The sequence below is a fragment of the Callorhinchus milii genome, unplaced genomic scaffold, assembly GCF_018977255.1.
Source record: "Callorhinchus milii isolate IMCB2004 unplaced genomic scaffold, IMCB_Cmil_1.0 Scaffold25, whole genome shotgun sequence".
NCBI lineage: Eukaryota > Metazoa > Chordata > Chondrichthyes > Chimaeriformes > Callorhinchidae > Callorhinchus > Callorhinchus milii.
Window position 1 is genome coordinate 4,065,316 of NW_024704766.1, and position 22,841 is coordinate 4,088,156.

At 43.5% G+C, this 22,841-nt stretch overlaps 2 protein-coding genes and 4 non-coding genes across 7 annotated transcripts; all 6 read right to left on the reverse strand.

The window, feature by feature from the left end:
• Positions 1-572: 572 nt before the first annotated feature.
• On the reverse strand, positions 573-22,405 carry LOC103180319 (heat shock cognate 71 kDa protein). 2 transcript variants are annotated; one of them, NM_001292214.1, is given in 9 exon segments: positions 13,597-13,907; positions 14,409-14,641; positions 15,437-15,635; positions 15,850-16,052; positions 16,484-17,039; positions 17,149-17,301; positions 17,682-17,887; positions 19,010-19,230; positions 22,214-22,336. In NM_001292214.1, coding segments are annotated over 8 exon segments (1,938 nt in total). In that variant the 5' UTR covers positions 19,215-19,230; positions 22,214-22,336; the 3' UTR covers positions 13,597-13,724.
• On the reverse strand, positions 574-671 carry LOC121850812. Its single transcript, XR_006085784.1, has one exon. It is a non-coding gene; the product is annotated as a small nucleolar RNA SNORD14 (small nucleolar RNA).
• LOC121850814 lies at positions 1,258-1,356 on the reverse strand. Its single transcript, XR_006085786.1, has one exon. It is a non-coding gene; the product is annotated as a small nucleolar RNA SNORD14 (small nucleolar RNA).
• On the reverse strand, positions 1,973-2,070 carry LOC121850815. Its single transcript, XR_006085787.1, has one exon. It is a non-coding gene; the product is annotated as a small nucleolar RNA SNORD14 (small nucleolar RNA).
• Positions 3,931-9,448, reverse strand: hspa8 (heat shock protein 8). Its single transcript, NM_001292219.1, is given in 9 exon segments — positions 3,931-4,338; positions 4,498-4,730; positions 4,946-5,144; positions 5,247-5,449; positions 5,542-6,097; positions 6,295-6,447; positions 6,535-6,740; positions 7,006-7,215; positions 9,305-9,448. Coding segments are annotated over 8 exon segments (1,956 nt in total). The 5' UTR covers positions 7,211-7,215; positions 9,305-9,448; the 3' UTR covers positions 3,931-4,137.
• LOC121850813 lies at positions 4,798-4,895 on the reverse strand. Its single transcript, XR_006085785.1, has one exon. It is a non-coding gene; the product is annotated as a small nucleolar RNA SNORD14 (small nucleolar RNA).
• Positions 22,406-22,841: the final 436 nt, after the last annotated feature.

Below are 22,841 nucleotides of genomic sequence, written 5' to 3' on the forward strand. Positions count from 1 at the left end.
TGGAAGATGTGTTGTGAGTCACAATTCTGAATCCCAGACACTCTTTCTACCCCATGCCCCCACCCATCCCAAGCAGCTTTGTATGCAATTCACGGAAGTCTGATGCTGACGTAGCACTGTATTGCCTGAAATGCTAGTCTCTGCCGTGTAGATTTTCTAGTGACTGTAATCAATAGTCTTACCCCCCCCCCAACTCAAAAATGTAGACAAGATTCTGGTCATAAATTTTATTTGAACTTTGAAGCATAACTGCATTTTAAATTGTTAAAGTTTCACTTTCTAAAGATTAAAAGGATCGCAGATTTGAAATCTGTAGCCAATGGCCATCCCCTCCAATTTTGCCTTTAACCTTCTCATCTTCCATTGTAGCCTCCCTGTTAAAAGCATATTACTTCAGGGGATTCTTGGCAAAGACATTTTCACGCTGTTGAGTCATCGATTTGTATTTTTCAACTTCTTGGACCGTAGGTTGATTCAATGTCTTCCTATTTAAGGCAACCTAAAGAACAAGTTACCATTAGTATACAATATTGAAAAAAAACAACTATTGAAAAAAATTATTGGATTATAAACTCGCTCAGACATCCAAGGAAGGTACTTAAACCAGCATTAGCCCCAAAAGGCTTTCGGTGTAAACTGCGAATGATTTGGTATAAACATCATCACAGCGGGATAATCAGTGTGCACCAATATAAACGTTACAGATCAGTTGTCATATCACCTTTGTCAATTGTGATGGTGATCTTGTTCTCCTTCCCAGCGCTCTTGTCCACTGCAGATACTGTGGTCACGATTTGATGACTCTTCCACCTTTGCATTACGAGATGGAATTAAAATTAACACTCAAGTCATGAACTTAATTGAAAATTTACAAAAGCACCATATCAATACAGTTCCAAGTCTAAACCAGTATACCTTTACCTAGATGAGCACACCAGGGTGGATGTCAAGAGAATGTGGTGGAAGTCTGTTTTTTTGTTCGGCCAACTCACGACTTAGTTACATTTGTCTTTCGCTTGTCCATGACCTCCAATTTTGCCTTTCATCTTCCATTGTGGCCTTTATGTTAAAAGCATAGGACTTCAGGGCATTCTTTGCAGAGACCTTCTCATGCTGTCAAGTCATCCTCAGATTTGTATTTTTCAGCTTCTTCAACCACGCGCTCGATGTCTTTTTTTGTCAAGGCAACCTAATGAACAAGTTACCATTAGTATGCAATATTGAAAAAAACTACATTACATTCATTGAATTATAAACTCGCTCAGACATCCAAGGAAGGTACTTAAACCAGCATTAGCCCCAAAGAGACTTCCGGTGTAAACTGCGAATGATTTGGTATAAACATCATCACAGCGGAGTAATCAGTGTGCATCAATATGAACGTTACAGATCAGTTGTCATATTACCTTGTTATTTGTGAGGTGATCTTGTTCTCCTTACAGTACTCTTGTCCACTGCAGATACATTCAATATACCCACACAGCCTACAAAAATACAATTACTGGTTTCTTCTGTTGGTTCTCCCATTAGCCTTCTTCAGCTTCTGGAACAAATCCGTCAATACAATATTGTCAAACAATTGAAAAGTAGGAACAAAAAGCAAAGCACATAATTGATCAGTCAGCCATCCAAGGAAGTGTTGCCAACACACATCTAACAAGTTTCTGGTGGAAACTACGAATGATCATAGCTCACAAAAATTACAGCACTTCATTTATTTATAAGGCTCAATGTTACGTCTCTTGAATTAGATAAGCTTCAATGTTGATTTTACCTGATCTTAGTCCAGCCAGTTGGCTTCCATGTTAAAAAGCATATTACTTCAGGGCATTCTTGGCAAAGACCTTCTCATGCTGTTGAGTCATCCTCAGATTTGTATTTTTCAGCCTCATTGCTAAGGTGACCTAAGGAACAAGTTACCATTAGTATGTAATAGTGAAAAAACCTACATTAGAATAATGGATTTATAAATTCGCTCAGACATCCAAGGAAGGTACTTAAACCAGCATTAGTCCCAAAAGACTTTTGGTGTAAACTACGAATGATTTGGTATAAACATCATCACAGCGGGTTAATAGGTGTGTGTCAACATAAATAATACAGGTCGGTTGCCATATTACCTTTGTACGGTGACCTTGTTCTCCTTTCAGCACTCGTGTCCACTGCTTCAAGATACCAGCCTCATTGGCCTTTCACCTTCAAATACATAGAATTAGGTGCAGGCAATTAGTCATGACCTCAATTGAAAATTTCTAAAACCATATCATTCAGTTCCTGTGTCTAAACTACTATGTCCTTACCCAGATGAGCACACTACTATGGTGTCAGAGTAGGTGGGGAAAGTCTGATTTTTGCCCAGCCAGTTGATGATCTTGTTAAGATTCATCCATCAGCTCTTGCTCGTCATCATCTCCGATTTTGCCTTTCAACTTCAAACATGGCCTCAGTGTTAAAAAGCAAGGGACTCCAGAGCATTCTTTGCAGAGACCTTGCCGCGCTGTAGGTCATCCTCAGATTTATATCTTCCAGCTTCTTGGACCATACGTTCAATTGCTTTCTTGCTGAGGTGACCTAAAGAACAAGTTAACATTAGTATGCAATATTGAAAAAAACTACATAAAGCGTTTGGTATCATAAACTCGCTCAGACATCCAAGGAAGGTACTTAAACCAGCATTAGCCCCGAGAGACTTTCGGTGTAAACTACGAATGATTTGGTATAAACATCATCACAGCGGGATAAATCTGTGTGCCAATATAAACTTTACAGACCAGGTGTCATATTACCTGTCATTTGTGATGGTGATCTTGTTCTCCTTTCAGCACTCTTGTCAACTTAAGGATACATTCAAGATAACAAGATAGCAGGCTGCAAATACCTTCAAATACCTAGATTGAAGTGAAATTAGCAATTAGTCAGAAGCTCAATTGAAAACTTATAAAACCACATCACAAAGTTTGTTCCTGCGTCTAAAGCATGATGTCCTTACCTGGATGAGCATACCAGCCTGGTTGTCAAAAGTGGTGAAAGTCCGACTTCGATGCTCTTACTCCAACTCTTGTCATTGAAGAAATCCTGCAGCAATTTCTGGATTTGGGGAATACGAGGAACCACCAGCGAGCCTGGTGAGTATTGACATCACGCAATGATTTCTCCACAGGCTCCAGGATATGATGGAACAAGGCAGCACTAAGCCCTTCAAAACATGCTCTGATAATCGAGTTGTAGAAATCAACTCCCTCACAATCTGAATACTTCATGACATCTCATTGTTACTTTGTTCTCAATTAGAACTCAGGATACCCATGTTAGTTGCTGCAGTACCACATTCAGTTCCCAGTTAAATATATTTTAAAAGTTCTCCTGATAGTTTAGCTGGAACTGCCATGGTCCTTAAAAAAAGATTTGAACACAAGGTTGAGGTCACCACCCCCAAATTTTCGATATTCTCCTCTTCCACTCAGTGGCATCTAAACTTCCAAATTAGTTTTGTAAATGTTTGAACCTATTTACATTGTGTATCTCAGATATCCCCAACAATTTTCTGCCGATGGAAAATATCCAATCACTGCAATAGTTTTAAATCCCATGAACATTCACAATTCCTACAACTTGTGCAAGTTCACCTGCTTACAGTGAATGTGTAACCAGTGTGGCACAGAAGACGGTAGAAACCAAAGGGAAAGATTCACAACACCTAAGAACAAGCCCACAAAGAAAAATAGGAGAATTCAAATTGATATTGTAACTAAAACAAAATGCCGAGTGTTAAGTGCAGTGACTATATGCAATAATCTCAAGTGTAGCACCTTCACATCTCAATGTCTGATATGCTACCTCTGGAAATGTAGATTTAGTAATGATTGTAATCCTTGAATCTTTTCCCTGCTAACCCCAGAAGTTATTCAAGTTAAGACGAGACAAGATTCTGGTCATAAGTTTTATTTGAACTCAGATTTGCATCATAATTGCATATTAAGTTGTTAAAGTTTTCATCCTCAAGGATTTGTCAGTAAAAAGTATCACAATTGCAACAATTCCTTAAGATCAGCTATGGGGCAGATTTGAAATCTGCAGCCAATGGCCAGCCTGGCTGCGTACCAAGTCAAACATTCCTAATGACCGTAATGACGTGCTTTAATCAACCTCCTCAATTGTTGGTCCTGAAGCACCACCTGCACCAGATGGTGCACCCCCAGCTCCAGGAAATCCCCCTGGCATGCCACCTGGCATACCACCAGGCATGCCACCAGCTCCCTGGTACAGCTTGGTGATGATTGGATTGCAGATCTTTTCCAGTTCCTTCTGTTGATGTTCATACTCATCTTTTTCAGCAGTCTGGAACAAATCAGAGGATGTACCATTGTAAAATTAAACTGTTTACTGGTGGAAACTACAAAGGTCATACTTTATCACAGCAGTCACAACATTTCATTAAGTCTTAATGATGAGCGTTTGAATTCTCTTACATTAAGCAAGCTTGAATGTTTATTTTACCTGATTTTTGTCCAGCCAGCTGATGACTTCATTACATTTGTCCATTATCTTTTGCTTATCATCATCTGCAATCTTGCCTTTCATCTTCTCATCTTCAATTGTGGCCTTCATGTTGAAAGCATAGGACTCCAGGGCATTCTTTGAAGAGACCTTGTCACGCTGTTGGTCATCCTCAGATTTGTACTTTTCAGCTTCTTGGACCATACGTTCAATGTCTTCCTTGCTAAGGCGACCTAAAGAACAAGTTATCATTAGTATGCAGTATTGNAAAAAAATTTACATTACGTCATTGATTTGTAATCGCTCAGACATCCAAGGAAGGTACTTAAACCAGCATTAGCCCCAAAAGGCTTTTGGTGTAAACTACGAATGATTTGGTATAAGCATCATCACAGCGGGGTAATCAGTGTGCGTTAATATAAATGTTACAGATTAGTTAGCAGATTACCTTTGTCATTTGTGATGGTGATCTTGTTCTCCTTCCCAGTGCTCTTGTCCACTGCAGATACATTCAATATACCATTGGCATCAATATCAAATGTCACCTCAATCTGAGGTACACCCCGTGGAGCAGGTGGAATTCCAGTCAGCTCAAACTTGCCCAGCAAGTTGTTATCCTTGGTCATGGCTCTTTCACCTTCAAATACCTAGATTGAATTGAAATTAGCAATCAGTAATGATCTCAATTGAAACTTTAAAAAACCACTGCATCACCAGCAGTTATCTAGTCTAAACCATTATGTCCTTACCTGGATGAGCACACCAGGCTGGTTGTCAGAGTAAGTGGTGAAAGTCTGAGTTTGTTTGGTTGGGATGGTTGTGTTGCGTTTGATCAAGACAGTCATGACACCACCAGCTGTTTCAATACCCAGAGATAGTGGGGTGACGTCCAATAGCAGCAGATCCTGGACATTTTCTGACTTGTCACCAGCCAAGATGGCAGCCTGCACAGCTGGAAAAAACAGAAGTGTCATAAAAACAGGCATGCGGATCAGACATTTAGTGAATGTTCCAATTTATTGAACTAAGACATTGAGTGCTTACCTGCACCATATGCAACAGCCTCATCAGGATTGATGCTCTTATTCAATTCTTTGCCATTGAAGAAGTCCTGCAGCAATTTCTGGATTTTGGGAATACGAGTGGAACCACCAACGAGCACAATGTCGTGGATCTGAGCCTTGTCAAGTTTGGCATCACGCAAGGATTTCTCTACAGGATCTAGTGTGCCACGGAACAGGTCAGCATTGAGCTCTTCAAAACGTGCCCTGGTGATTGAGGTGTAGAAATCAACTCCCTCATATAGGGAATCGATCTCAATACTTGCTTGCGTACTCGATGACAGGGTACGCTTTGCACGTTCGCAAGCGGTGCGGAGACGGCGGACAGCTCTCTTGTTGTCGGTAATGTCCTTCTTATATTTGCGTTTGAATTCAGTAATGAAGTGATTGACCATTCGGCTGTCAAAGTCTTCACCACCAAGATGAGTGTCACCAGCTGTTGACTTCACTTCAAAGATTCCATCTTCAATGGTCAGGATGGAAACATCAAAGGTACCACCACCCAGGTCAAAAATAAGTACATTTCTTTCAGCACCCACCTATAGAAAGACCAAATTATAGTTTTACAACAACCATTTACACTCATATAGCACCTTCCACATAGGGCAGCATCTCAAAGCATTTTTTTTATTCAAACTGAATGGAATTCCATGTCAAATCACGTTCATATGTACACAATATCCCAAACAATACAAAAATTACTCTGGACTTAATGCAGTTTTAAAACATGGCATACCTTCTTGTCCAAGCCATAGGCAATAGCAGCTGCTGTTGGTTCATTGATTATACGAAGCACATTAAGGCCAGCGATGGTACCAGCATCCTTTGTGGCCTGCCGCTGAGAGTCATTGAAATAAGCTGGGACTGTGACAACAGCATTTGTGATGGTCTAATAGATAAAAAATGTTAAAGATTAGAAAATTGAAATTATTCAAAACATTGACTAAGCACAAAACTGTTAAGTATGATGACATACCTTTCCAAGGTAGGCCTCTGCAATTTCCTTCATTTTAGTCAATACCATAGAAGAAACCTCTTCTGGGTAGAAAGACTTCTTCTCTGCTTTGTATTCTACCATGACCTTGGGCCGTCCATTGTCACTTATGACATCAAAGGGCCAATGTTTCATGTCAGACTGAACCACCGCATCTTCAAACCTGCGGCCAATGAGACGCTTTGCATCTGCAGAGATTAAATCCCATTAAAAAAGTACCATAGCCTTCATATTAAAAAAACTAGAAACTCTTCCAGAAGTGCATAAAATTGGTTTTAACACCCTTTTGAGTCATTTGAAATAACAACCCTTACAGTTCAATGATCCGTGGGGTATCATCCTGGATTAGGTCAAATCCAGACATGGAGTTTTAAAGTACTGACCTGGAGTATCACCAACTGAGGCAACCTGACAAAAACAAGTAAGCCTTACAAGTTAGTTTAATAAACTCACCAAAAACTGTGTTGGTTGGGTTCATTGCCACTTGGTTCTTGGCCGCATCACCAATGAGTCTTTCTGTATCAGTGAAGGCCACATAGCTTGGAGTGGTGCGATTTCCTTGGTCATTGGCAATAATTTCAACTTTTCCATGTTGGAAGACCCCCACACATGAGTAGGTGGTCCCGAGATCAATACCAACAGCTGGTCCCTTGGACATTTTGGCTGCAAAGGAGCAACAAAGCAACACATTTAAATTGCGCAAGGAAGTGCTGCAGGAACCTTAACCACAATCACACCCTATACTATTTGCTAATACCAAGGACTAAAAAATGCTTACACAAGTCATTGCATTATAAAATGCAATAAAATAAATCATTCTTTAACAGCAGTAAAAAATTCTTACTGTGCATTATTGTAAGCCACACCAGATCAAAGTATAAATCTAAACAAGCAGATTGCTGGAGGGGTAGTGAGGATTCCTTCCACCGGAAGAATGACTCATACTTGAAATGATGACTAAGAAATCAGCCCCTGCAGTAGATGGGAGTGTTACGTCTATCAATCACCTCTTTTTCCCTGCCCCCTCCAAAAAGCCACCCGCCATGGGGCGACTTAATCCACGCCATGAACAAAAGAGCACGTGGTACTCCTCACATGCAGTGAGAAGAAATGGTCAGCGTCTGCTAGCCAAAAAAACGATTATCTGAACAATCAACGACTGAAGAGAGGATATTCTAAACCACCCGCACACCATCCAATCCTTACTTAACTTTCAGGTTTGCCAGAAATTAAAATACATTTGTAGCCCAAAGCCAACCAAATATTAACCCTAAAGTGGCACAATAGCATGCACAACCTTTTATGCAGGAACACCGAAGTGGCTAATTGGGCGTGAAATGAATCTGACAACATTTCTCACAACAATCTTATTAAAAGAGGATTTTTTTTTGATTTGCGCCGTTGCGCCTGCCCTTTTTTAATGCAACAACGCGTCGTTGGCGAAGGGGTGGGGGGAGAAAGCAAGCGAGCGAAAAAGAGAAACAAAGTAGTTGTTCGGATCTGGAATACACCGCCGTAAAGGGCGCCAGAAGCTGGTTTGATAGCAACTTTCCACGGAAGTGGATAGACACTTGGGGAGGACAAATTTGCAAGGAAGAGACCAGGGCACCGGGATTAATTTGATCACAATGGGGTGAATTGCCTCCTCCCGTGCTGTATAAACCTGCAATTGCATGTTAAAAATGTTTTAAAAAGAACAAAAACTAGTTTAACGGGTCTCTTCTCCCCTTCCGTCATACTCAAGTCTTAAATACTTGCATAAAATGGTGGTGGTGGGGGAGGAAAGGGAGGAGGGAGGGTTGGTTTGGCCCGAAGCCAACTCTTTTCTCTTTGTATAAATAATCCTTACATATTAAAACACAAGAGCTCTACCAGGTCTTTGAGGTGTCTCAAAGAATATACTGTGAAGTGTAGTGACTGTGTGTATAGATACACACATATACATAGATATTTTTGTGTGGCTGAAACGAGGCAGCACCACATTAATTGCGCTACAGCAGCTATGAACCCCCTTTCTTCCCGCTCAACAAACAAACAGCCGTGGAATTGTTTGAAGTGAGTGACCAAAGGAAATTAAGACACTCACTTGGGGGGGGGAGGGAGAGGAGGAGGGGGGGAGGAAGAGGAGGAGGGGGTGGAAGAGGAGGAGGGGGGTGGAAGAGGAGGAGGGGGGGTGGAAGAGGAGGAGGGGGGGTGGAAGAGGAGGAGGGGGAGTGGAAGAGGAGGAGGGGGAAGAGTGGGGGGGAAGAGGGGAGGGGGGGGGGAGAGGAGGGGGGGGGGGAGAGGAGTGTGTGGGGGAAGAAGGGTTCATTAATTTCGCTTAAGTTTTTGAATTCAAATAAAATAAAGGGTTCGACAAACCGCTGCCCCTCGCGGGCGAAACAACCGCCGCTTTAAAAGAAGAGAGAGAGCGCGGAGACGGCGGTAACTCTTGACACGCGGCCCCGGGGGTGGGAGGGGGGGGGGGGTCAGCTCCCAACACCACCCCCCCCCACCCAAACCCCCGCCAGCCCCCCCCCCCAGCCCCAACGGTTTCTTTTTTTAAAAAAAAGCAGCACACACACACACACACATATATACATTTTGAAAAACAACCGGAGCTTCGGCTTTTTTTTAAAAAAAAACGGTAAATAAAAACCGTTGGGGATTTTCTTCGCCCTCAACCACCGAAAAGAAAACCACACACAAAACCACACACACACACTCACACACACAGACGCGCCGCCGCCGCCGCCCGTCCGCGCCGAGTTACCTGGAGAGAGGATTCTTCAGATGGTCCTTATTCTTTTAATTTAAAAGCGTGTCGGTCGGTCGCTGTTGTTGCTGCTGCGGCTGTTGTTGTTCGCACGACGACACGACACGAGCTGCCGTCCTCTCCCGCTCCGCGCCTGCAAATGAGACCGGGGCCGCGCCCGCGCCGCCGCTTTTATGCGCGCCTTGTTGGAAGCTTCCAGAAAGAGCCGGCTACGTCACCCCGCGGCCTACCCGATGACGCCGTCTCCGCCAATCAGCGAGCGAGGGGAGGGGGCGGGCGCAAGGGAAGTGATTGACACCAGAGGAAGGCGGGGCTCCGCGCTTCCCTTCCATCTCTTCTCCCCCTCCCCCCCCCCCCCCCCTTCTCCTCTCCTCCCCCCACACGTTGCCCAATTGGGCGGGTTCACGCCCAATTTGGGCGGTTTTCTACCCTGCTGGGCGTGAATTGGGCGTTTTTCCTGTTTTTTTGCAAAGAAAATCGTGTTTTAAATCTGCAAAAAAACGTCGTCCCCTCCCCCCCCCCCCCACCTTGAAGAGGTTTTCTTGCACTGCTTCGAAAACACAAATCTTGCTGGATCGGTCACTCTGCTGTTCCAACGTTGCGTAAGGTTGGGCTGCTTTTTGGGCTACAAAGGTATTTTAATTTTAATTTCAGACCAACCTTGCAACCCCTTGACCCCCCCCCCCCACCCCCCAGGACGTAAAAAGAAGGACCCTGTTAAAACGTTCTCGACCCGTTCCCCGCCCACACTTTTCTACAAGCCGTAGCTTACCACATCAATCCCTTTGCAAAGAGCCGGCACAGCCACTACGGGCCGGATGGCCTCCTTCTGCGCTGTACGATTCTGGCCTCTGAACGACCGATTGGATTGTCTTTCCAATAAAAAAGTTTAAGGGGCAGAATTTATTGTTGGAGTGGGGGCGGCGGAGGGGAGCAGCGTCCAAATTTTAATGCATAAAATAATCCTGGCATTTGTCTCAAAGCGCTTCACGGGATATACTGTAAAGTGAATTGACCGTATATTTGTGGGCGAAACACAGCAGCCAACTAACTGCGCCCAGCGGTGCGCCCACAAACAGTCCCACAAAATTTTAAGACTGGATTCAGAAGTTTTAATATTTTGACCCCAGGCTAAGGCGAGACCGGAAGAGGAACTTCGGGCTTCTCGAGGAAGCTTCTAGAGAGAATTGAAAAAAAAATGTTTTGGCACTGCTGTTACTCTCAAAGGTGCAGCTAATGATTTACCAGCTCATTTCCATCAAATTAGTGTGTCACTTGCTCCGGCTAAAGATCTAACCTATCCTATCCTTTTTTGGGCACCTGCTGGAGACCCCTTAAGTGTGTTTGAGGACTGCGGAGAAATATAAAAATAGATTTGCTGTAACCACGCTTACGTTGCAGCCTACGGATGCTGCTCTACAGTCTCTTGAGCCTTTAGACTGAAACAAAATTTCAACCATTTCTCGCTTTGCTCATTGCGTACACAGGGCACACAGTAGTTATGTTAATCCTTTCGTTTGATATAGGATCCTCGAGACATTTCAAAGCACCTCACAGAATATACGGTAAACAAAATTACGTTCGTATAGTGCCCTTTCACGTCGGGAGGACGTCCCAGCGGCACTGGACAATCAGTGTTTCGGACACAAGCTGGGGGTCGGGGAGGATGGAGGGCAGGGAGGGAAAGGAGGGTGATCAAAGGCACAGTCGAAGAGGAAGGTCTCGAAGAGGATGGGTCAATTGACTATATTTTGTGGGTGGAAAGGAATAGCACCAAATGTGTTGCACTGTCGAACATAATAATAAATAATAATCCTTGCATTTGATATAGCGCTTTTTACTTCGGGAAGACGTCCCAAAGCGCTTCACAGAACACACGGAAAAGTGAACTGACTGTACATTTGTGGGCGAACGCGGCAGCCAATTGCGCACAGCAATGTCCCACAAACAGTCGTAGATTGAAAATGACCAATTTATTATTGTTTGGGGTTTTTTGGAGGGATTATTATTAGGCTCTGTGTGGAGTAAGGAAACTTGCCCAAGGTTTCGCCCTCTGCCGGGAATTGAACTCAGGTCTCTCGCTTGCAAAGCGAGTGCTCTAACCACTGAGCTACAGGACTCCCGGGTGGGTGGAAAGGAATAGCACCAAGAAAGGGACTGTCGAGCATCTTAGCTCAATGAATACGAAATACTGCAACGCCCTAGCAATCTGAATTGAACAGAAAATGCTGGATAAGTGCAGGCTCTTTCTTCTCCAAGTGATCAGCAAAAGCAAGACAAGCAAGTTAAATGTTTGGAATGTGACTCAGTTTGACTAATAAGAGCCACACCAAAAATGTTAAGCAACGTCCTGATCAGCCTGCTCTGCATTGCCAGCATTTTATTGAGTTTGTTCAAGCCCATTGTGAGAATCTTTTCAGTGTTTGTTTAAAGTTGAAGCCTGAAAGGTTGCAAGAGGAAGCAAAGTCGGGGAGTTTCACATTTTAAAGGTTAAAGGAAACTTACACCAAGAGATGACGTAAAAAAATCTTGAATTTCACACAGTAAACAAACATGCAGGGAGGACAGCGGCGGATGCAAGATGTCGAAACTTCGGCTTGGGGCGGAAAAAGGCCAAGAGGAAAGAGGCATTCTGAGAAATAATTAGAATAAAGAAAGTTGGAGCAGTGGTCGCTTCCATGGGAAGCCACTTTGGTAAAGAATGGAATGACATAGGGCAAGTGTACAGTTTACATTGATTTTGTGCCTTTCATGCCAGGATAGCTCTAAGTGATTGATAAGGCCACCTGGGCATCTGAGCTGGAGGTGGGAGTTGAAATGGGTAGGGAGGAGAAAGGTGACCAAAAGGTTTCTCGCAGTGCACTGGCCAACAAGCCCCCAAATAAAATCGGTCGCTCAATCCACGACTGTGCGCAATCGGTTGCTGGGTTTTGCCCACAAACTACGGTCAACCACTTTATAGTATAATCCGTGAAGCGCTTTGCTTTGGTGGCTGCAAAGCTGTACTCTCAGAACATCACCTAATACAATCGTGCTTGTGACCCCCCCCCCCCCCACCCACCACCCACTCCAAATTCTAAGCTTAGGGAATTTGTGGGCAGGTAACCCAATAAAGCTATACAAGCTTTTGTTTCCTTGTGAACGCAGTAGTTTAACGTCCCCTTCCCCTGGGCATTCAGTTAGATTCTATCTTGGGGTTTCCAGAGTTTGCCCTCAATGGGAGACTTCCTATACCTTTGCAGTAAGAAAAGGGTGATTTCAGCTGGGTTAGTAAACGGTCCTATTTTATCAGGAGTACGATGCAACCAGAGACTACCAATTTGTATTATGGGTCAAGTTTCATAGCAAGAGAACATGTAGTACAGTACACGACCATTTTTTTCCCACCATTGTCCAGCTTACAGCTGGGCTGCACAGCTCAGATCAATGCTTCCCATTGCAAAATGTTCCACCAGTTAAATCAGGGACGCGAAACCCTCTGCAGTTAAGTTTTGGACTCGGGAGAAGGTCGAGCGATGAGGGCCGACACTTGTCACCCGTTACTGAGACGGCGTCACGGCATTCCATTTCAAAACCAGGATGCAGAATTATTGCGGAAAGCAAGGTAGTTAACTGGAACCAAGCTAACCGATTCCATGGATCAGTGCCTCTTGTAAGTTCTCCAAGAACAGAAGTCTGGGAACAGTCTAAAGGATACGCAAGAGGAACAATCACCAATATGTAAAGAAAATATTAAAAACCCAGATCCGCTCACTTCCGAGGTGAGTGCTCTAAGCGACAGGATTCCATACTTTACCAAGTAGATACAATTCAAACGTAGACAGAGATCGCTCCGCTCAAAACCCACAGAACATAATAATAATCCTTGAATTTGATATAGTGCTTTTCACGTCTTCTAGACGTCTCAAAGCGCTTCACAGAGTAGACAAAGTGTATTGACTGTATATTTGTGGGCGAAATGATCAATTCATATAATGCAATACATAAGATCAGTGAATCTTTGTTGAATATTGCAATGGATATTGCGCGTCACAAAAGATTGACCGCACATGGACGTGGCTAGATTGAGAAATCATTGCACAAAAACATAGTTGCCAATATTTATTGAAACTCTTGTATGAACAACGGCCACTTTTCAGAGATATTGGAGGCTGTAGTTTGGAACTAATTCTGCTCAACCAGAACTCTCACAGCTTTCAGAATAGAATATTTAGGGATGGGGCATTAATGCATTCCAGAAAAGAAGAGATTTCAACTGGAATAAATTTATTTAACAAGAAAGTGTTGTTCAATCTTAGTCATTCACTTCCACATTTAATTCCAGTGTAAGAGTACATTTCTCATTCCTAAATTGCAGTACACAGGTAAACATCCAGTTATCTAATACTGATGTAAACATACAAAACATCCCACATCTTTAGTCAACTTCTTCAATGGTTGGTCCAGTGGAACCTCCTCCAGGAACAGAGCCAGCACCAGGAAAGCCTTCTGGCATACCACCAGGCATCCCGCCAGTACTCTGATACAATTTGGTAATGATCGGATTGCAGATCTTCTCAATTTCTTTCAGTTGATGTTCATATTCATCCTTTTCTGCAGTCTTAAAAAGAATTAAAGATATGTCAAATCAGCTATGTCTAGAACCCAGTTAAAAAAAAAGCAAAATAATTGAATAGGGAATGCAACATTTTACTTTGTCCCTAAATGAATGTGAAACATTTCAGGATCCGTCAAGCGTGAAACTATACAGCAGGTGAGATCCTGGAAGGTGTTGATTGATAGGGCAACGCCATTGGTATGTAGTTTTGCCCACAAAGTAGTCAATCCACTTTAGAGTATATACTGTGAAACGCTTTTGAGATTTCTCAATGACATGATTAGATGTTATATTCAAAACAAGGATTCATATTAGCAAAGTTAGCTGATTTCCAAATGGGTTACTTCTAGTTGGGTTGCAACAGGAGTTTTACAAATGGCTTCAGCGCCCTCAGTTTCCACTCCATAGCCTTCTCTGAAAAATGTATCCTGTGTTCTCTATATGACCCTCAGAAATTTACTGGAGGGTTTTTTTGCCATGGCTAATTTTAAACATTCAGCATACCTGGTTCTTGTCTAGCCAGTTGATAACTTCATTACATTTTTCCAGAATTTTCTGCTTATCATCATCACCAATTTTTCCCTTTAACTTTTCATCCTCAATGGTAGCTTTCATATTGAAGGTGTACGATTCCAGAGAGTTCTTTGATGACACCTTATCTCGTTGCTGCTCATCCTCTGCTTTGTATTTCTCAGCTTCCTGAACCATACGCTCAATGTCTTCTTTGCTCAAACGACCTATTTGATTAAGCCACAAGATAAATATGCACATTATATTTAACTTTGGTGTTACTTCATTATTCATCAAAAACAGGTACTAAGCAAAGCCTCGACTATTAATGTGCAGATTGATACATTTCTTTAATTTCCTCAACACTGACAGGTTTCTATTGCAAAGTTAGCTAACTGGGACATTGCTGTGTTGGTGGTAATGATATCATGGCCAAGGGATCTGCAAACTCGTCCGAATGGAGCCTCCAAATTGATTTCCACCCCAGCAGGTGACAGGAATGTCTCACATTTTTAGGAAGCTGCTTTCCTGTTTGCCTCATTGTTTCAGCTATCTCAACCCCGCAGGCGATAGGAACAGTCTTGTGTTTCAATTGTTTGCAGTATCTCAAGTCAATTTCAATTTGGAAGGTTATTGCTATTGTCTGAATGCATCCTCGTTTGCACTGTTATTCCCGTGCTTTTTAGGAGTGTCATATTACATGAACAAATGTATAAAACGCCAGGTGTTTGATCAGGCAAGGGCAGCTATACCTTGTAGGGATTTCTAATAAGAAGTTGATCAACTTGTCAACCCGGCTCAAACCCTCTGACTTAATTTAAGGCTTTGGGGATGTTGTCAAATTGTATGCTGGGGACAATAAATATTTAAAATGTATTTAGTGTAGTGCATATTTTAATTCGTTAATATAAACTGGATACTAGTTTTGTCCTCCCAACTTTAGTTACTAAGGATTTGGTACAAAATACCAAGTTCCCTGACTTAATTTACTTTATTTCTGAAAGCTACACTTTTAGAATTACCTTTGTCATTTGTGATGGTGATCTTGTTCTCCTTCCCAGTGCTCTTGTCCACGGCAGATACATTCAAGATACCATTGGCATCAATATCAAATGTCACCTCAATCTGAGGTACGCCTCGTGGAGCAGGTGGAATTCCAGTCAGCTCAAACTTGCCCAGCAAGTTGTTATCCTTAGTCATGGCCCTTTCACCTTCATAAACCTAAGTTAATAAGACAGTTAGACCCACTGACATTCCTTCCCACTCTCAAATATAAGATGCTAACTAAGAAAATCTCCAATTTAAATAATTCAAATTTCCTCCACACTTTATAAATTCATCCATATTCAAATTTATATTAATGATGACCCATGTTAAGATTACATTTTCAGATTTCATCAGCAGTAAGGATACTTGTGAAATATTTAATTCTTACCTGGATGAGCACACCAGGCTGGTTGTCAGAGTATGTGGTGAAAGTCTGAGTTTGTTTGGTTGGAATGGTAGTGTTCCGCTTGATGAGTACAGTCATAACACCACCAGCTGTCTCGATACCCAGGGAGAGAGGGGTGACATCCAGCAGCAGCAGATCTTGGACGTTCTCTGATTTGTCACCAGCCAAGATAGCAGCCTGCACAGCTAAAGAAAATGTTGCAGTTTCAATAAGATGACCATTCTTAATTAAAAGAAAACAATTTTAAATGGACCTACAACAACAACATTACATTTGTACAGCGCCTTTCACGTCGGGAGGATGTCCCAAGGACGACCTAGTTTCATGACTACAATTCAGATGAGCTACACTCCCAGTCTTCCCTCTTCTTCCACCTCATCTAGGTGGCAGATAAGACAGTTTAATCAGATAGCAGAAAAGGAACTTTTAGACATGTAGTTCCCAAAAGAGCACTCCTGATCGACCTAGTGCACATCTAGGTCGACCTAGTGCATAAGGGAGAATGTAGTGGCAGTCCTTCACACTGTGGTACAGTTTATGATATAATTATAATTATATGTATTAAGGGAAAGCCTGCACCCCGTAAGAATATTACAGAAGCAAAATGTTTCCGTACCTGCACCATATGCAACAGCCTCATCAGGATTGATGCTCTTATTCAATTCTTTGCCATTGAAGAAGTCCTGCAGTAATTTCTGGATTTTGGGAATACGAGTGGAACCACCAACGAGCACAATGTCGTGGATCTGAGCCTTGTCAAGTTTGGCATCACGCAAGGATTTCTCTACAGGATCTAGTGTGCCACGGAACAGGTCAGCATTGAGCTCTTCAAAACGTGCCCTGGTGATTGAGGTGTAGAAATCAACTCCCTCATATAGGGAATCGATCTCAATACTTGCTTGCGTACTCGATGACAGGGTACGCTTTGCACGTTCGCAAGCGGTGCGGAGACGGCGGACAGCTCTCTTATTATCGCTAACATCTTTCTTATATTTGCGTTTGAATTCAGCAATGAAGTGGTTGACCATTCGGCTGTCAAAGTCTTCACCACCAAGATGAGTGTCACCAGCTGTTGACTTCACTTCAAAGATTCCATCTTCAATGGTCAAGATGGAAACGTCAAAGGTACCACCACCCAGGTCAAAAATAAGTACATTTCTTTCAGCACCCACCTGCAAAGTTTGAACATACATTCTGTTTGATCCTTGATACATCCACATAAAATGATTCAACTGATTTTAAAGGAATAGGCAAACTATTCTCTGTTTCAAAATACTGTACCTTTTTATCTAACCCGTAAGCAATAGCTGCAGCTGTTGGTTCATTTATAATACGGAGTACATTGAGGCCAGAAATTGTTCCGGCATCTTTAGTTGCTTGACGCTGAGAATCATTGAAGTAAGCAGGTACGGTAACAACAGCGTTTGTAACTATCTGTAAGATGCAAAAATATGTCTTAGCAACAGGAATCCAATGTAATTATTCAGTTAATCACCACATTAACAAGATCATTTTTAAAACTCTGTGCTACGAAAAAAAAATTGTATGAAGTTAATGAACTTAAAAAACAAATCAATGGAATGATGAGTTAGATTCCATTTTTGAAGGCAATCAGTCAGAAACCCCAATTAGTCTTTATCCTTAAGGTAAGCCCCTTCCTTAACATTGTATTTGAGTGACCCTTTTATTGAATATTAGAGTCAGGATTTATTTTTAAAACGTGATACGAATTTCTTCCTTATTGCAAAGGTAGAAGTCAAACAAAAATAAACTCAATTTAAGCTAAATAACTACCATGGGTCAAACACACATACCTTTCCAAGGTAGGCTTCTGCAATCTCCTTCATTTTTGTTAGCACCATTGAAGAAATTTCCTCGGGATAAAAAGTCTTATGCTCTCCTTTATATTCCACTTGAACTTTGGGACGACCACCATCACTTACAACATCAAAAGGCCAGTGCTTCATATCAGCCTGGACTACAGTATCTTCAAATCTGCGGCCAATCAGACGCTTTGCATCTGTTTTTTGAAAATAAAGAGACCATTTACAAACCAAAATATAAAATATTTCCCTTTTTCTTCTTCAACTGTAGTTCCACAGCAAATTATGTGCATGCAAGTAACGCCAGTCTCCACTAGCTCCCCATCCCCAAGAGATCGAGTTCCAAGATCCTCGTCCTCATTTCCAAGGCCATCCACGGCTTTGCCCCCTCCTGCCTCTCTGACCTGCTGACTCCCTACCAACCTGCCTTCTCCCTCCGTTCAGCGGGCTCCGGTCTGCTCCATATCTCCCATCCGACCCGCCCTACCATCGGTGGCCGGGCTTTCAGTCTCTGCCTCCACACTCTGGATCTCCATCTCATGGTCCCTTCGCCTCGCTTCCTCGCTTGCCTCCTTCAAGGCTGGTCTCAAGATCCTTCTCTTCGATTGTCGCCCTCCCACCTCTCTGCCTTCCCTCACCCCCTACACCACCCCTCCCCCATGCTCGGGCCCCGACACCTGACTGTTCAGCGCTTTGGGACGTCCCCGTGACATGAAAGGCGCTCTATAAATGTAATTTTGTTGTTGTATACTATAATGTTCTGCCTGAATCCTAGAAATTAAAGTACATTCCGCCCATCAGGTCTCTGCTGGTTCGTTTTAAGTGACTTTGTCCAAGAGTAATGATAATTAACCATGTGTAAACTTGAAAGGCAATTGCAGGGAACATGAGAACCAACCCGATATTGCCTGGTGGTCATATACGTTTTCCAGTCAAGGTTTCTGAATAAACCAGGATTTGGAATCCTCGTTGATACTGTCTTACCTAACAACAACAATTTACACTTGCATTGAGCTCTTCACAGTGGAAAGATGTCTCAGGGCACCGGAGACACAAAGGCCAATTGTGTTTCAATTGCTGCCCTGGGATTTGAGCCTGCAACTCATAAGTTGCATTACTTATTGCTACAGTGCCTTGACTCACTAAGCTATGAGGAGAATTGTAATTACTAAAATGGAATCCATGTAATATGAAAGCTTTTCCATATTAATAAGTATTTTGGTTTAGTCTGATTAAGTGCTAACAGTAATAAATCTGGAATGACAGTTTATAAAAATGAAAACATGTTACCATACAGTAAATAAATCTGTGTAACTCACCAAAGACTGTGTTGGTTGGATTCATCGCCACCTGGTTCTTGGCGGCATCACCGATGAGCCTTTCTGTATCAGTAAAGGCAACATAGCTTGGAGTGGTGCGGTTACCTTGGTCGTTGGCAATAATTTCAACTTTGCCATGTTGGAAGACTCCGACACAGGAGTAAGTGGTTCCAAGATCAATGCCTATTGATGGTCCCTTGGACATTTTGCCTAAAAAAATGCTGAAAGGTAGATTTGGTACTCAAAACATATTCACCAATGCCAGTAATTTGTGACTTCTAGTAAGCAAACAATCAATTTCAATACAATCAATTACAGTTTAATTGAGATTTGCAGAGTGTATAATTTGATGATAGAAAATAAAGGAGATTTTCTATTTTAAACTTGAATCTTATTTCACGCCTACAACAGAAGTCAGGCACAATTGTAAACACTTATCAAAAAGAGAAACACAATATCAATTATGTGCCACCTGTGGGACCCCTTGGCTTAACCCATCCTTCGGATGTGATGTTAAACCAAGGTGGATGTTAAAGATCCCATTGCAATATTTGAAAAGAGAAGTGTTTCCCGCTGTCCTGACTAACAATCCCCCAAATTAAATTGGTTATTCATTTCATAACCACTTTGGAAACATTCCTGTGCAAAAATTAGTTGCCACATTCTCCCACAAAAAACACACACTCAGCCACTCCACATTACAGCATTTCACATGAAGCACTTTGGGATATCCTCCCGATAAGAAAGGTGCAATACTAAATGTAAGAATCTTTATTATTCTCCCATAAAACCAAACTAAATAGAGGAATCAATGTCTACAATGATTAAGATATCTCTTCTGGACTCCAGCATTAAGTGAAACAAGGTTACTTCCTGCAAAAGACCTGAGAAACTTCTGTGTTCAGACTATGCACAAGATTTGAATTCAATACAACTTGCATTAATACAACTTCCCTCATGCAGGGTAGCAGCCCAGAACGCTCGACAGTGGCGGAGCACAAAATGGACTCAAGTGCTGGTAAAGAAGATCTTCAGGCATGACCTGAAGATGGGGAAGGAAGAGGCAAGCCGGAGGGATAGAGGAAGAGTGCTCCAGAGTTGTAGTAGTTAAAAGCGCTGCCCCCATGGTAGAACACGAGGGTACGACAGACATGCAGGAGGCTGGATGGAGCCACTCAAGCAGAGACAGCGCATAGTGGGTTGGGGCGGTGGGGGGGTTAATCAGATTGGAAAATAAGGAGGTGCCGTGGCATGAAGGCATTTGAAAACAAGCGTGACGATCTTTAAATCAATCCATTCGGCAATACAGAACCAGTGGAGCCTGGTAAGAACTGGAGTGATGGGGGTACGGAGCTTAGTGCAGGTTGTGGCGTTTTGGATTAGTTGGATCTTGTGCATCGTGCAACTGGGAAGTCCGGCAAAGGGGGGATTTGAAAAGTCGAGGCAGGAGGTGACGAACGCATGGACAGGTGTTTCGGCTGCGGCTGGAGTAAGGTACGGTCGAAGGTGGGCAATGTGGCGGAGGTGGAGGAAGGCAGTACTGGTCAGGGACCAGATGTGGGAAAGGACAGTTGTGGGTCGAACCTGACACCTAGGTTGCGCAAACGAGTTAGTAAGTAGTGCTTCAACCAAGCAGTCTTTTCACTGGCACAGGATTAGATAACAATTACTGATGCAGCATCCCCATTCATGGAAAATGGAGTTGAGATCATTATAGCAGCTTCCATAGATAAATCCACCAATCAAGTCTTAATCACTGTACAGTATTTTAAAAAGAGATGTATTAAGTCAAAGGCCACTAACGCACGTAAAGCAAAATTTGAAGCACACTCATAAACATTCAAAATTATTACAGTTAACACAAAAAAGCATGGATGGAGGGATTGGCTCTAACTAAAATATTTGTTTAAAAACACACAAGACTAAGCCGGTGGGGGAGGGGAGAGATATAATAATCCTTACATATCATATAATACTTTATCACGTGAATTGACTGTACATTTTGTGGGCACAATAGGCTTCTTTTGGGAAAAAAACACTCTCCTAATGTCATGGTGATTCATTCGGCGTTACCTGAACAAAATTCTAATAACAATAGCAGCTTACATTTGATATTCGATCATCACCCCTTCGAGACACCTCAAAGCGCTTCGCAGAACAAACCGTGAAGTGAACTGACTGTGTATTATTTTTCTCGGGAGGGATTATGTTCACCGGCAGTGGAAACCCTTTGCCCCCCCCTCCCCGCCCCCCCGAGATGGACGTCTCGAGTTCCTTTCCGATTTTCCTTTCGGTTTAAAGATCCCGGACCGGATTTAACCTTGCCCGAGGGAGCTTGCCCATTTTAAAATGGAATCTGAGCCCATTTAGCATCAAATGACACCCCTTTCTTTTCATCCTTCTCTTCCCACCCCCCCCCCCCCCACCCACACCCACCCACTCCCCGACCCTCCCCTCTCAGACGCCCCCAAAATCCCGCCCCTCCCCCTCCTCCCCGACGACCATTTAAGAATGAATGAAATTATTCCCAAACGCACAATTTAACTGTAAAACAAACGTGTGTGTGTGTTTATACATATATATACACACTCACACACTCAACATATATATTTTATATATAAATCGAGATGAGGTGAGGGGAGGAGGAGGAAGCGGGGTATTGTGACAAGACAGCTGGATCCTTACCGTTATGTCCATCCTGCCATCATGAAAGGGAAAGGGGGAGCAAATACAGCGCTCAAAAAATATAGCCCCCGCGCCCCCAAAACCGTCACCCACAAGAACACACAAAGTCACTCCACTTGACCAGCGGTTGCCCGCGAAGCGCTTTCGAGGCGCCTGGTCGACTCGATCGGGCGCTGTAATCCGCGGGCAAGGATTATTATCAATTAATTAATAATAATAATTATCATCATCATCATCATCGCAGCTCACACAAAGCCATGAGCTGCACCGGGCGGGGCGGGGCGAGCCGGCTTCCCCGTTGCTCTGGCCATCCGGCGTCCCCGACGACTTTGATCGGGCGGTCGGGCGGGCGGCGCATCAGAAGGCAAGGACGATTTATTATGGATGTATGCGTTGATTTGATTGATCGATCGTCGTGATCGACTGTGATCAATAAAAAAAAAAGACCGTTCGTCGGGAGGGCTTCGAGCGACGGACAGCCGTAGAACGCAAGACCGTACGCGGGCGGCGGCCACTCACCTGCTCCTGAGGTATGGCGCGCGAGGTATTTCTGAGGTAAATTGTTCGATCTGAGGTAATGGTCAACCGGCCTCCTCTCAGGGGCAGCAGCTCGGACTGACTGACTGACTCCCGTCGACCGTTATCTTCGTCCTCCCGCCTTCCCCTCCCGTCACCTGAGAAGCTTCCAGAAGGATCCAGCACCCTCCAGCCAATGGGGAGGCAGGCAGGTGGCTCCTCCCCCCCCCTTCCCTCGCTTGACGTCACACACGGGCAGCGGGCGGCCAATGGGCGGGCGACGCCGTTCAAAACGCGTCGCGACGTCGCGTCGACGTCATGACGTCGCCGACCCGCGACGGCTCGCGTCCTGGAAGCTTCTGGAAAGCGGATGCGTGTGTGGGCTCTTCTCTCTTGTTGCAAGGTCAGGCTGAGGTCTTTCTACCCCCCCCCGCCCGGTAGGAGGGAGGGAGGGAGGGGAGGAAGGCAAGACGGACAAGACAGACAGATAAACCACACACGTGTATGTGTGTGTGAGAAGGGGAGAGAGAGAGAGGGGGGGAGAAGGTGGGAGAGAGGGGGAGAAGGATAGAGAGGGGGGGAGAAGGTGAGAGAGGTGGAGAAGGAGAGAGGGGGAGAAGGAGAGAGAGGG